The sequence below is a fragment of the Periplaneta americana genome, chromosome 10, assembly GCF_040183065.1.
Source record: "Periplaneta americana isolate PAMFEO1 chromosome 10, P.americana_PAMFEO1_priV1, whole genome shotgun sequence".
Classification (NCBI taxonomy): domain Eukaryota; kingdom Metazoa; phylum Arthropoda; class Insecta; order Blattodea; family Blattidae; genus Periplaneta; species Periplaneta americana.
The window spans coordinates 173125858-173141980 of NC_091126.1; the positions used below are offsets into that span (position 1 = coordinate 173125858).

Consider the following 16123-nt stretch of genomic DNA (forward strand, 5'->3'; position numbering starts at 1 on the left):
AGTAATCATGCTTAATTCGACAATGAAACGGAAGCTTTTATGTAGTCCAATGAGCGGAGTTGTATTTGTTATATCACCGTGCAGAATTAAGGTCTTCGGCAAATTTGCCAAGAATATTTTTTTGTTGTAACTAATGCCGTATTAGTTCAGAAAATCAACCATTCATAGAAGGGGGGAGTTTGTCCTCAGAAATTTCTAGAAAAGATATCGGCGGTTGCAATAGTCACGTAACTCGTTCGTGCACTAGCTTATAAATGAAACATTTCTCGATTTCGCCTCATTAGCAGCGTACGGATATCTGGGTTCGAAATGAAAATTGGTATCTGTCATTGCTCTGTTGTTCTATGTTGTCTCAAGCTATGACAATACATTCAATGACCAAAATAACAACAAAACCACATTTGTAATTGCCTGAGTGAAAGATTCCAATCCTTGTATTACGTTTTATATATATATATATATATATATATATATATATATATATATATATATATATATATATATATATATATACACATACATACATACATACATACATACATACATACATACATACATACACACAGCGATACCGTCTGACAGTAAGGTATATTACCTTACTTGTAATGCTTTTAAAGATTTAACTTTTAATGAAGTTATATATTTTCTATCATATTTCCCTGTAAGAAACCTTCTCATTTCAGAATAACTGTCAACAATCATCATCACCATATAAAAATAATTTTGCGTGTGAACATAACAATGTTGAAATTTGCATTATTCTCTTGACAATAGCCGATAGTGTAAAACGACTTCCAAGTTATGAAAGAAAATTTGTTACAAGAAGTGTATGAAAATTATGACACTAGAAATGTTTCGGTAAAACACCCTATATCCATTTGAGTTCCAACCGCGTGTCAGATTTTGGACGGTAGTGTGGATCAATAAAGTTCTCCCTTGATATCACAGACTTGAGAAAGCTCTCCACAGCATCTTTATTCCCGCTAAATTTCACAATGACAAATTAAAAGAAAGCAGTAGAATTATATTAAATATGTAAAAAAAAATCACACCAAGAAGAAAGGTAGAAACAACACAAATGAAACAAAAATTACTGTACTGAAAAGAAATGTTTATTGTAAAATAAATAAATAGATACAAAATAATTATTTTCAGATAAGAGAGACGATAAAATACAATGACAGGTTGGGTGATAAATGTTCAATATTTTATTAATGGAATGAACTATGCACTTTTGATGAAATGGATGTATGGTTTAGAAAGAATATTATTTATTACTATTTTAAAAATAGACACTTAAAACTGACACTTTTAACTTATTATTTAAATAGCCAGTACTTACAAATCTGTCGTCCGTCATCCTACCGCCTATGCCATGATCACTGTGGCAGTGACTCACATCTCTCGTAACCATGCTCGTTGCAGAATCACGCAGCCACTAATATAATACTATCGTAAACAAACAAAATGGCGTCAGTGAGTTCGTGAAATTCTGTGCTAAATAGATCTTAAATGACTTTCCGTTGTGTATGTTAACATGGTTGTTAGAAATTTGGGCTGGTACGAAGAAAATTTCTAAATGGAAATTTAAGGTAAGTAGCAGAGCTCTTTTCAAATGCTAATTGACAGTAATAAGGATGTACCAGTAATACATTAAATATTTACCGGTGTGACATAACCTATTTGAAGTTTCCTTTTCTTTTTTCTTTGATTATTGAACTGCTATTTAAATGACATCGTTAAATGAAATCATTCTAAAAAAAGTCGGGTCGTTCCCTGGATTACATGCAAATGACATTGTCTGGAATCCCAAAGTAAATACCGTAACTTACCGGTACCTTTGTCATAATTCTAATTTTTAAGTAGGTACCGTACCGGTATATGTAATTAATTTTGACAAATCAGCATACATGTAGTATAGTGCAACCCTTTTCAATATTATTTCTCTGTTACCGATATCGGCATGTAAGAAGTGGCATGCGTAATTATTCCTAGCCGTAACGTGCGTTTACAGTATTTGACACATGTTAGTTGTAGCGTCTGATCGTGGGGAACGTGTTACACTGTGCATTACCGCAGTCTAGTATATGAAGTCACGAAGCTTGAGTTGTTGAGGGTACTAGGAACAATAGACTGTGCCGGTACTATTTCGCATTGTTTGTGATGAGGCAATAGTAGCGATCCTAGTGGTTAGCAACTATCTATGAATGCATATTTCCTACGTATTGAGCTTCGTGACTGTATATACTAGACTGTGGTATTACTTTCTGGTGGCATGCATTTCCATAAATATTGCGATTTGAAGCTTAGGTTACTGTAGATGAGGGCTTAGCTAATTGACAAGAAACTGAAAACTCTAACAAGGTTAAAGTTGGTTAGATTAGAGGATGAGTAAGCTGGTGCGGCTAAAGTAAACAAATACTTTCAAGTTCATCACTATTTTGTGTTAGATAAATGGATTAATCTTTGCAATAGTGTTACCATAGAAGGCGACTACAAGGACACCTCCTGACCAAATAAATTATGGGATAGAATGAGAAAGAGGAGTTTGGATGAGGTACTCAAATTCTTAGACAAGTGTGAGTATATACACAAGGCATACCAGAAGTCTAAATAACCTAATCTAACCTTCCACTATTCGACCTTACGAAAACTCTCTTTTTTTTTCTCTGTGATCAGTATAAACGTAAGCAAATGAGATATATGAGCTGCCCCTTCCTGCCACCTAACCCTTCACCTTCGACAGAGCTATCCTTTGTACCCACAACTCTCTGCAACCATCACTTTCACAGCAAATTTTCACAATTATTTCGGTGCGAAATTTGTGTTGGCATTGAATTTTCTCTTGCTTACGGTACATATAACTCGACTAGAAGCCAAGTACATAAATACATTTGTACCTTAACATGGTAACGCAATTGTAAAGAATACCAGTGAATCAATTTGTTATTACTAGGGCCTGGATCTTATGTAATTACATATTCTGTCAGTATATATATATATATATATATATAGCTATAAGAAAAGCTAAAATATCTGCAAATCACACCAACGGGATCGTTATTCCATAGCTAAGAGTTATATATTTTTACATATTTTAGTACATAATAAATATTTTGGCATATAGGCCTGTTACATATTTTACCAATTTTGATTGATAGGCCTATTGCATTTTTTTTTAAAGAATACACATTTTTTTTCACCAATTTTCCCTCGATTTAATTCATAAGTTATACATTTGAAAATTGTTTATAAAGCTTGTCCCTTCGTCTCTAATACATAAAAATAATTTCATAACTGAAAATAATAACGTATTCTGTAAAAAAAAAATGGACATCCCTTTGCCATGCAAACAGTTTGTGTGTCCTTTAAGAAGTAACAGTAAAGTAGAAACAAATACCGGTATCAGTGCAAAGGGTGGGTCATTGTACTGCTACCACAGTGAAGGACAGTGAAGTTTACACTGTGGGAATGACCATTTGGCACAAACACCTTCAATCAGTTGCTCTGAAAGAAAACGATAGTTCTTTCAGTTTGCTTGAGAAGATTGTTCTGACATCAGCTAACTAGTCTACTGCTATAGCACCATTCACATCCAAGTTAAAATATTGGATTTCGGTTGACAATACCTTTACTAGTGATGATAAATTCGTGCTGTGCAAAGTGTGTGAGAAATACATTGGGTGCACCATGAAGTCACAAATAGAACAGCATTTAAAAACTGAACTTCATGTAAGAAAAAACAAGTTGTTACACATGTGGTGCTGGTACCTTCTTCATCTTCTACCAATGAATTTAATAAAGATTTGTATATGGCAATGGCTACTGTAAACATACCATGGTATAGAATAAATTTGGAGTGTCAAAGTTTCTATTAGTCCTATGCAAATACTGCAACTTCAATATTCCGGAAAAATTATTTGAACTCCTGATACACTGACACAATGGAAACTATTAGAGCTGAGCTTGGTGATTCCTACGTATGGGTTGCCGTTGACGAGACAACCAATGTCTTGGGTCACAAAACTTGTCACAGGTAAATTGAATCCAGAGACTCCGTCCAAGCTTTATTTAATTTACTGGAACTGACAAACCATGCTACAGTTTCTTGATTCATCAACAATGGACTTAAGCAGTTAGAGATTAATAAATAAAAGTTGCTGGTGTCCTGTCTGTGTTTTACCCCATATGGTTCACTACACAAGTTTGGCACATGGACTACAGTGAGTGGCTGAGACCATAAATGATAAATTTTCTGAAGTGAATGGTTTGATATCTGCAACAAAAAATGTGTTCCGAGTTTCCCTATCACATGCAGTGCTACAACAAACTGTTACAGGATGTGCCTTTACCTCCACAGCCTGTGATTACTAGATGGGGAACCTGGATAGAAGCTTGAACTTCTTTAAAGAACATTTTGAGGAAGTGAAGTCGGTGGTGGAAACATTTGCTCCTGAAGGTGCATCATCTGTGCGTGAATCCATGATTCGAAGTAGCTTCATCGATAGCATACATCACAAGTCACTTGAGTTGGATTTCGAACACCATTAAAAAGCTGGAACTTCGGGGCTATGAATCTTCATCAGGAATGTCAAAGAGCCTGCACGGTGTGCTCTTAAGATCCTGCACAACATTTCCTTGAGAGCGATAATTGTACTTTCATCTACATGAATCTTCATCAGGAATGTCAAAGAGCCTGCACTCTGTGCTCTCAAGAACATTGCACAAATTTCCTTAAGAGCAATAATTGTACTTTCATCTACATATGGAGTTAATCTTCTCAAAAGAATGTTGGGCAAAATTTTGTATGACATCAACAAAAGTGATATTCCTCGAATGTTACTACAGTTAGTCTTGTCCCCCTTCTTAAAAATAAGTACAATTATGGACTCCTTCCATGGTTCTGGTACAATTTCCTTTTCCCAAATAGCAAGTACAGGCTTATAAATTTTGCTAGATAATGCACTTCCACCCTCTTGTATTAAATCTGTTGGAATTTTATTGATACCTGGAGACATGTACTTTTTCAGATTTTCTATCGCAATATCGACTTCAGAAAGTGTGGATTCGAGTATAAATGGCTTAGCAGTTTGTATTTGAATTTCATCCAGATCATTTCTATTTTGCCTGTGTACATTTAGTAGTTCCCCAAAATAGTTTTTCCATCTGTTCAGGATTAAGTGACAGTCTGCAAGCAAATCGCCATTTTCTCATCCTTGTTCACGTTTACCTTTGCCTGATATCCATTCTTAAGTTCCTTTATACCCTTATATAAATCTCGAATGTTTTACCTATCTTAAATGAGTTTATGCAGGGCAATTCCATTCTAAGTTATTGACTTTTTTTACCCAGCCATGGGGTTGCTTTTATATGTGCAGCACATTGGGTTTTCCTGATTGTTTTTTTTCCCTCTAAGCCCCATGGAGAACAAAATGCATGGTTTTCCTTCCCAAATCCTTACACCAAGTCAGTGACACAATTCTGCTGACACTGTACTGAAGGATATATAGTACTTTCAACCATAATTTGAGACACAGCAAGATCTTTTTCTCGTTGAAATATATCTGCTGAAGAATAAGTCATACGAGTTGTGTTTATGCATTTATCAGCAGCATTTCTGATTGAAAATTTGTATTACATAATCAAGTAAGTGGAGAGAAACAGATTCTACTCTTGATAAGAGGAAACATTGTCTGAAGTATAAAAGCAACTAATATGACTTCTTCAATAGATACGTTTAATAGAGTTGGCCTCAGTAGTGTAGTTGGTATAGCACTGGCCTTCTATGCTCGAGGTTGCTGATTCGATCCTGACCCAGGTCGATGGCATTTAAGTGTGTTTAAATGCGACAGGCTCATGTCAGTAGATTTACTGACATGTAAAAGAACTCTTGCGGAACAAAATTCCAGCATACCGGCAATGCTGATATAACCTCTGCAGTTGCGAGCGTCATTAAATAAACCATAATTTTAATTTTAAATTTTTACATTTCATTGAGAAAAATACGTTTTGGGCTGCTGTGTATTCAAGTATGGTTGCAATACGTTTTTCTCAATAGTTCAAACAACGCACTAATGGAGATTGGGAGTGAAAAGTGGAAGATAACTCCTGCCACCAGCTTAGTGCCTGGCTTAGAGGAAAGAAGTAACTGAGAAAATGAACAAGTAATTGGGAAAATCTAATGTGCTCGCCATTAAAATACAAACTTGCGGCTTGGTAAGAATGACATTAACTTAGGTTAGACTTGTTTTGTAGTATCAGACTATCTTAACACATTGAGATAGCCTCAATTGTTTAGTTACACATTAATTTTAAACCAGTTTATTTTATTTTATTAACAAGAAATCTCAACATTCATTTAACATATCGTCTTCAGTTGTGCTTGGTAACACATCATATGCAAAAGCAATTGAAGAGTATAGAAAAGGAACGTGTTTTGTACCCTTTTTGAAAAAAATGAGTTATGCAAGCTGTGTGGAGTAGGATTCCATGTAGTTTAATCATATGACTCAAAGACAGTGATAATATGAGCACTACAAGTGCATTAAAATGAAAAAAGAGAAATTTTGTTCATGTATCTGTAAAATACTTGCCTTATAGCTAGTAGCATGCAAGCTTCACTTATGTAAGTGCGACAGCAAGAATTTCTTTGCACTGTTAGAAGAATGGCATATTAGTTTTTGTAGAGGGTACAAACATGTCGTAGTGCATATGATAGTCAATCACACTATACTTTTTTTTGGTTGATAGGTCAGTGTCTAAGGAAATAATAGAAAAATAATTGGAAATCACTTTTTTTTTAAAGCGAGAAAAAATGCTAACTTCAAATTGATATTTTCGAAACAGACATTTATATATTCAAAAAGTCGGCCTGATAGCGTAGTCGATATAGCGCTGGCCTTCTGTGCTCGAGGTTGCGGATTCGATCATGGCTCAGGTCAATGGCATTTAAGTGTGGTTAAATGCGACAGGCTCGTGTCATTAGATTTACTGGCATGTAAAAGAACTCCTTGTGGGACAAAATTCCGGCACACTGGCTATAACATCGGCAGTTGCAAGTGTCGTTAAATAAACCATACTTTTTTATATATTCAAGAGTTGGTAAGGGAAAAACTTTTTTTGTTTTTCATGTTATATGTGAGTCAAAGCGAGAGAAATGTTGAGAAAGAACGGAAATTACTTTTAAAAGTTATTGCTACTCAAAATCTTTACTGGTTTCCAAGTTACTGTCACACTGTTAAGTGTCAAGACTTAATTAAATGCGTATAGATTAAAATGACACACAAATTTGTGTTAATTGAAAAGCACGAATACTTACTCGTACTAACAACTGATAAAAGTTGTCCCTCCTAGGTAGGAAAGTCACCACTAACATCTGGTTCAGTGAATACTCACAGTCACATCTTCAGTGTCACTCTGAAACAAACAGACTTGCTCTGCAAGCTTGCATATACTTGACTTGTATGCTGTTGATGTGCAAGATATATATATATATATATATATATATATATATATAAGGAAATTATAGTACAGGCAGAATCAATTGGCGGGTTTTTGGTTTGGTACGGAAACAACTCACTCCACACTTTCTCTAGCGGTTTATGACCTGAATAAAGAGACCTTTCTGTCACTCCATTCAAATGTTAGTTATTGACAAGTACTTGTCTGTGATAGTACTGTGCTACAGTTTGTTCGTAAATACAATATATCTCATAATACACAGTATTTTTAAACAGCTACTAATCATCCGAGTACTGTAATCGCTATCATGTCTCAATTGGGCCCTGATATCAGAAGCCTTACTAAAGGTGTTGTTTATCAACTTCACTGTTTCTTGAAAGAACTGTGAGGACATTAAAAATGTCCTATCATCAATGCAGACAGTCACTGTCAAAGGCCAGTGGCGCTTCTTTACGATCGGTCCAGAGAATTTATGCAAAAAAGGAGACGAATAGCAGTAAAACAATGATCCTATGGAACCTAATTTTACATATATTTATTTAAAGAATACACGGACAGATGTAGATAATATGGAATTTTACATTTAGATTAATAATAGTTTTTTTAGATATTGTAACATTTTATTTTATGCTATAAAGTTGTTTATTTAAGACATTAACAATGGAAAAGTGTTTAATTATTTAGATTGTTGAAGACCATTATTAAGTTAATTTAATTTTTTTAGAAATTGTTCACGGAATAAGGTAAATTTCTTAATTGATGTGCTAATTATATCTCTGTCAAATGGAGTATTATATTGTAGTCTACTACATGTTCTTGACTGCTAAATTTTTAGGAGCTCCAGTGTTAGTTACAATTAGGTACAATACATTACGTTTGGGAATAAAATATTATTAGGATCGTAAAATGAAATATTATTTAATAACTTGTCAATAATACTGTTATTGCAAGTTATCTTGAACTTTCTGAGCGGGGACAGAGAGACAGAGGGAAGGAAGAGCGTAACGTGGGTGGAGTCAACTGAGTTATTTGCGCATGCTCCGCGTCATAATCTCTTGTCAAGAAACATAGGACTATTTCCTTCACTGCGTACCAGTAGTGTTAACATGGAGCAGCAACCACAGGGTAGTAATTATAGTGAAATCACACCACCGTAGAGAAAAAGTAACGCTGTTATCCACAGGGGAGAAAGAGAAATTATCGCAAATATAATGTTGCGATGAGGAAAAATTAAACAAATATTTGCTGGAACCTCTTGATAAGGAATATGAGAGAGCAGCTAAATACTCTGGCAAAAGTATTAGTTCCGTGAAGAGAATTAAGAATAATATTGAATTACAACCGAATTAACCCCACGCTACTCCGGGAAAGAATAGGTATGTAATGTTATTAAATTATTGCTATAATAGTTACGCACAATAGTGTGTGTACTGTGAGCGACATAATGAATTACTGTTGTAAGTTCTTATTTTGTTATAGCTCTGCAAAACATATTATTTCATTCCAGAATTAGGACTTGTGGTAAAGTGGACGAATTCGATCAACATGTCATTCGGGATACAATCGAAGAATTCTATCTTGTTCAGAAAGTAGTACCTACGTTTAAGATAATTCCGAATGGATGATGCCATTGACGAAATAATAATTAATTTTGGACCAAGCGATGAAGATGATGACGATGATGGCAGCAATGATAGGAATATGAATTGTGTATAATTGTGAATTAATGTAAATTCAAATAATAAGTCTGTAAAATATTGTTATAAGAATATGTACATATCACTGTAGATGTAAGTCATGTAGGCCTATATAATGTATAGAAATAGCTGTAGTAACTCCGCCATTGCCTGTCCCCAGCCCGGTTGAGAGAGGAGGAGTGTACACACGATTATATTTAAATACTTAGATTACAGGTTAATTAAAACCTGCTACGAAACCATGTTCAGTTCTTTCACAGTAGAGAGTCGTAAAGTGAAAGAACCAACGTTTTCTGAAAAGAGTCACATTACCCGAGGGAGGGGCATCCTTTCCGTGGCGCTACGTTGATGAGTACATGCCGTACCGAGCAGTTCGAAAGACTGACTTAGGGGATGTAAGGTTCAAGATAACTTGCAATAACAGTACATTAACTTGAGTAGATATAACTGTGACTGGCGACTATTTTATCGACTTTTTTCATTGAATATATGCTATTTCAACACTTCTTGTATTGAATTGTTGATGGACTTCAATAATACAGACGCATAAACAAGACTGAATGAAACTCACTGCATAGAATCAGAATAGTGCTGAGTGCCCAATTTATAAAACGATTTTTGTGTCATATTTATTATGTTATTTACTTTATTAAGCTAAACCATTCGCAAGTGTGCTTTCATTACGAAACTCGTTCATGTTATAATAATATACATATTCCACACTTAGTAAACATACATTAATATTTTGTACTTTAATGTTTAATTTTATCGTGATTTATAAAGTTGGTAAATACACTGCATAAACATTATTTAGTATTTACTATTTCAACACAACATTCTGAAAATACATAAATACAAAATATTTGTGTAATGCTAAATATTTGATTTATGTTAGGTTTACATTACAGGTTCTGAGGGGTGTAGGAGTCGGGGGTACAGAAGTAGGGGTTCGCCATACCCGCCGATTTCTTCTGCCCCTAGTATAGTTGCTGTATATGAAATATTTGATTTCCGTGCTTGTATACTTTCAATAAAAAATCTGAAAGATGCATTAATTAATGCTTAAAGTTTGCAATAGTGACATATTTTTAGTTTTCATTCTTTGTGGAAAAATAATTCAAGTACTAATTAAATAGAATGTGTTACTTACTTACTTACTGGCTTTTAAGGAACTCGGAGGTTCATTGCCGTCCTCACATAAGCCCGCCATTGGCCCCTGTCCTGAGCAAGATTAATCCATTCTTTATCATCATATCCCACCTCCCTCAAATCCATTTTAATATTATCTTCCCATCTACGTCTCGGCCTCCCTAAAGGTCTTTTTCCCTCCGGCCTCCCAACTAACACTCTATATACATTTCTGGATTCGCCCATACGTGCTACATGCCCTGCCCATCTCAAACATCTGGATTTAATGTTCCTAATTATGTCAGGTGAAGAATACAATGTGTGCAGTTCTGTGTTGTGTAATTTTCTCCATTCTCCTGTAACTTCATCCCTCTTAGCCCCAAATATTTTCCTAAGAACCTTATTCTCAAAAACCCTTAACCTATGTTCCTCTCTCAAAGTGAGAGTCCAAGTTTCACAACCATAAAGAACAACCGGTAATGTAACTTTTTTATAAATTCTAACTTTCAGATTTTTTGACAGCAGACTGGATGATAAAAGCTTCTCAACCGAATAATAACACGCATTTCCCATATTTATTCTGTGTTTAATTTCCTCCCGAGTATAATTTATATTTGTTACTGTTGCTCCAAGATATTTGAACTTCTCAACCTCTTCAAAAGATAAATTTCCAATTTTTATATTTCCATTTCGTACAATATTCCCGTCACGAGTCATAATTATATACTTTGTCTTTTCGGGATTTACTTCCAAACCTATCTCTTTACTTGCTTCCAGTAAATTTCCGTGTTTTCCCTAATCGTTTGTGGATTTTCTCCTAACATATTCATGTCATCTGCATAGACAAGCAGCTGATGTAACCCGTTCAATTCCAAGCCCTCTCTGTTATCCTGGACTTTCCTAATGGCATACTCTAGAGCAAAGTTAAAAAGTAAAAAATAGAATGTGTACTAAACTTATACAATGATGAAAATGTTTTACAAGCCAGTATCTTCGAGAAGATAAGAGCTTAAAAATACAGCCTTGCTGAAATTTCAATTTTAAAGATTTCAGTAGCCATGGCTGCATAAAGAATGTATGTATCTAATGCTGAAGTGTTAACAGGGAACTTATTCTCTTTGTTGCTTCCCAATACTTTTTGGTTTGGGAAGCATTTCATAAATAGTTTACAACTCTTCATTAATGGACACCACAGTTTTGTTAGTTCGTGGTTGTATCATCTTTCATCAGTTCCCATATGGTATGGAGGGTCATACTTGCCTTTGGTCATTGGGCCCCTCAGACCTATTTGGGGGCACTGTCATGACAAGTCCAACAACCATATTCCTTATTTGCCGCATAAGGAAAGTTCCACTGCCATGGCAGGTCAGCAGTGAGCATTGTTACTACAGCATATCCTTGTCATTCGTGATTCGGTCCCCAGGGTCTCGTTACTAGAAAGTTTGCACCACGAGAATGTGAGGGTGGGATTGTGATAGATAGGTAGTTATTTACCATGGCTATCCCTTGCAACCTTGCATAAAGAATTAATTTTCTTCATACATGGTAAATTCGCCGAATTTTTGTAAGGAAATTATTAGGCCTAGGGATGTCATAGTTCGCAAAAACATTCAGCTCTCCCTGTTCTAATTGTATAAAAAATATAATGAAGATTAAAAATTGTTAGTTAAATTTTCCTAATTGTTTGTCCGATTTCACATGGAATCATCTATATCAGAACTTATCTCACTGTTCCCTACACAACTCTTCGAATAAGTTATATTGTGAAAAATATTACTGAAATCGTAATCAAGATATGTCGCTAGTATTGAGGTAGAAGTGAGTCAAAGCAAATGTTCCCAGTGCTTCTGTCTGTTTTGTTGACTAGCAGCAGGTCCTCCCCCATTACCGCTGCTCCTTGCATCTGTGAACTCATGGCACTTTGCCAGATTGAAACTTATGTACTTACTTACTTACAAATGGCTTTTAAGGAACCCGAAGGTTCATTGCCGCCCTCACATAAGCCCGCCAGCGGTCCCTATCCTGTGCAAGATTAATCCAGTCTCTATCATCATATCCCACCTCCCTCAAATCCATTTTAATATTATCCTCCCATCTACGTCTCGGCGTCCCTAAAGGTCTTTTTCCCTCCGGTCTCCCAACTAACACTCTATATGCATTTCTGGATTCGCCCATACGTGCTACATGCCCTGCCCATCTCAAACTTCTGGATTTAATGTTCCTAATTATGTCAGGTGAAGAATACAATGCGTGCAGTTCTGTGTTGTGTAACTTTCTCCATTCTCCTGTAACTTCATCCCGCTTAGCCCCAAATATTTTCCTAAGCACCTTATTCTCAAACATCCTTAACCTATGTTCCTCTCTCAGAGTGAGAGTCCAAGTTTCACAACCATACAGAAGAACCGGTAATATAACTGTTTTATAAATTCTAACTTTCAGATTTTTGGACAGCAGACTGGATGATAAGAGCTTCTCAACCGAATAATAACACGCATTTCCCATATTTATTCTGCGTTTAATTTCCTCCCGAGTGTCATTTATATTTGTTACTGTTGCTCCAAGATATTTGAATTTTTCCACCTCTTCGAAGGATAAATCTCCAATTTTTATATTTCCATTTCGTACAATATTCTGGTCACGAGACATAATCATATACTTTGTCTTTTCGGGATTTACTTCCAAACCGATCGCTCTACTTGCTTCAAGTAAAATTTCCGTGTTTTCCCTAATCGTTTGTGTATTTTCTCCTAACATATTCACGTCATCCGCATAGACAAGAAGCTGATGTAACCCGTTCAATTCCAAACCCTACCTGTTATCCTGAACTTTCCTAATGGCATATTCTAGAGCGAAGTTAAAAGTACTATTTTATATTAATAAATTTAATAGGTTGTAAAAAGTTGGACATCCCTGTTATATGACTATCCAACTAAAAATACCAATTCGACAATTCTCAGGAGTTCGTCTCCTGTTATCTGCATGGCTGGTGAATTTTTCGTTTATTTCATCACTCCTGACTGTTGTTTATGCTATTTTCCACACAGAGCCTTAGAGCCTTTTTACACTAGGACACCAGTTACGGTCACCAGTCACTGATAGAAATACATTAGTTTGAATTGGAGTGTCCATATTGAGACACTGCAGTGCCTGACCCAGTCACAGTGACGCAATAGTGATTCACCGTCTTCATATGTGATGGACAAGGTCACTGTGTCCAGACCAGTCACTACCCGACATTCATTTCTTTGAAATGAAGTGTTCACACTGGGACACCAATCACAAGAGACTGCTTGCAGATTGCCAACAAATCACTCACTCAGTACTCGAGCAGAGTGAAACTAGTCATAATCCAGCCATGAATTTAGATTTGATTAACACAGAATGTTTTATAAGTGAAGTAGAACAGCGACCTGCTATTTGGGATAAAAAGCGATGACTATAGCAATAAAACGAATGCTTGGTAAGAAATTATAGTTAAGTTTGTGTCTGATTTCAATGAGAAAAGTGTGGATGAAAGAATCAAAAGTGGCACCTGCTGATCCTGCGGCAAACCTGGACGCTTAAGAAGGGATTGTGGCCGATTTGGCCACAGTTAGGAAATGAAGGGGACCGATGCTAGGAGGGGCACGTCAGCGCTGTCATCACCGTCCCGTCGACTTATTCTGAAGCTGGTTAACAGAAGATGTGACAATGGGCTGATTACTGAAGGATGGATAAGAGGCCGTCAATGCAGAATACTGGTGGACACCGGGGCGATGCTCACTATCGCCAGGCCAGAAGTCGAGCGTGGTCTGCCTGGAAGGATGCCGCTTCATTGATATGTGCTATGCACCGATTCAGGCTAGAATTTGCCCATCCAGAGAGAGGTCTTCCTGCATCTGACCTTGCGAAAGAGGAGACTGGAGATGCGGGTGTTCGTTACCAACATCACTGAAGACGTCGTCCTGGGCCTCGACGCCATGCGGTTATTCTATGCGACTGTGGACGTCCGGCGCCATATACTTCGTTTTGGTCAGAATAAAGTGTTCCTGATGGACGTCGAAGACCAACCCATGGCCAGCAGGCTCACCTTGGAGGATCAAGTAGAAGAGCGAGATGGCGCCCACGCAGTCCGAGCAATCGACGTCCAGCCAAGCCCAGGATTGGATGACGCCACCATAAGGAGGGAGCAATTGAAGGATCCAAACATTGGACCGTCTAGCGGCTTACCAAGGGACTGTCCGCGATGTACAGTCCTAAGGAGGAAGAAATGTGGCACCCTTCTGGAACGTTCTGGTAGCTTCAGGAAGTTGCATCTAGCTAGAGGGAAGGCGCGGGGAACGGAAACTCGAGCTTCGGTAGGCGCTGTAGCGCGGCACGTAGGGAGGGGAAAGAACTGCGGTGACAGCGCGGAGCGGAGAGAGGAGGAGAAACATCTAGAAGCGTATTCCTCTCGAAGGTTCAGAAAGCCACGCGAATCGAAGATTCCAGATGTTACGGTTTAATAAATAAAAGCGAGAAGCAGTCTCAGATGAGTTAGTCTTCAGTCAACCTTCAAGTCTTGTCTCGGACAGCAGCGAGCAAAGCGGACTTGAGTTCGACGTGCAGTGAACTTAAGTTTGTATCTGTGGCAGTATCCAGGCGAGCGCGACGCGTCCGGAGGACATGAGTTCGATGTGCAGTGAACTTGAACAGTGAGCTAGAAGAACTATCCAAGGCAAGCGAACTGAGAACTGACAGTTTTGTTCTGCACGTAGTGTTTTGTGAACATTAATTGGAATTAGGAGTACATTGTTGTTCTCAATAATACACGTCATTGTTATTGTCGTGTGGAGTGCAATAACAACTATCGTGTTTCTGTATTCAGTGGAATACTCATTGTTGTAGGGTGAATTATTAGAAATAAAAATCACATTGTTGACGTTTTGTGGTGATAAAAGTAAGGAAAAAAAGTTAATATCAACAATGAGCTGGCCTTTTCCCTGTAGAGAGGTATTTAAATTGTTGATGATTAATAAATTATAACATACCCGACCTCATGTAATAATGCAACTTTCAACTCCTGAACATTTTTACTGCAATCTTCATCAACAAAACCATTGTATCTCTATGTGTGGACTAGTAATGGCTCATTATAGTGTTTTTTAAAATGCATTTATTTGTTTTTTCAATGTATTCTGACGAAGCCTAAAACTGTATGTCTAATGGCCAAATAAATTGAATTGAATTGAATTATATTATGTTTTCCTTTCTCTTTCAAACTTTTGTTGCAGATAGGTATTGACTCCAGCTGCTGTGAAAAAATAAGCATTTTCCCATGCAATATTGGAAGAATTTGCCTGATGATCACTTTTCCGTCTTTTAGATTCCTCCATTATGTAGCCGTAAATAGGCAAAGTGAAATAGCTACTGATAATACACACTAGGCCACTGGCATAGCTCAGTCGGTTAAGGCGCTTGCTTGCTGGTCTGAAGTTGCACTCGGGTGCTGGTTCGATCCTCGCTTGGTCTGATTACCTGGTTGAGTTTTTTCCGAGGTTTTCCCCAACCGTAAGGTGAATCCGAGGTAATCTATGGCGAATCCTCATCCTCACCTCATCTCGTCGAATACCATATCGCTATCACAAATCTCATCGACGCTAAATAATCTAGTAGTTGATATAGCGTCGTTAAATAACCAAATAAAAGAAAATATACACTATACTATAGTCCCGTCGCTTTAATTTCCGGCAGCCAATCACGTTGCAGGTCGGCTACATTTAAACGTGTGCGCCTTGTGTTTCGCTGATGAAGATGTTAAGCATTTCCTAAGGCTGGCTAAATACTTAATATATAATCGCCCGCCAGTTTGGCACTTT

At 36.9% G+C, this 16123-nt stretch overlaps 1 protein-coding gene across 2 annotated transcripts in view; it reads left to right on the plus strand.

Moving 5' to 3' along the window:
- The first annotated feature begins 1437 nt into the window (after nt 1-1437).
- The window catches only part of LOC138708156 (enolase-phosphatase E1-like), a 116420-nt gene continuing 101734 nt past the window's right edge, over nt 1438-16123 (plus strand). The window contains exon 1 of one of the 2 annotated variants that reach the window (XM_069838412.1): nt 1438-1592. Coding sequence is in view for 1 of the 2 variants with exons in the window: in XM_069838411.1 (XP_069694512.1) it covers nt 1530-1592 (63 nt within the window). In the remaining variant the exon portion in view is untranslated. The remainder of the gene's footprint in view (nt 1593-16123) is intronic. The other variant, XM_069838411.1, reaches the window with a different exon arrangement.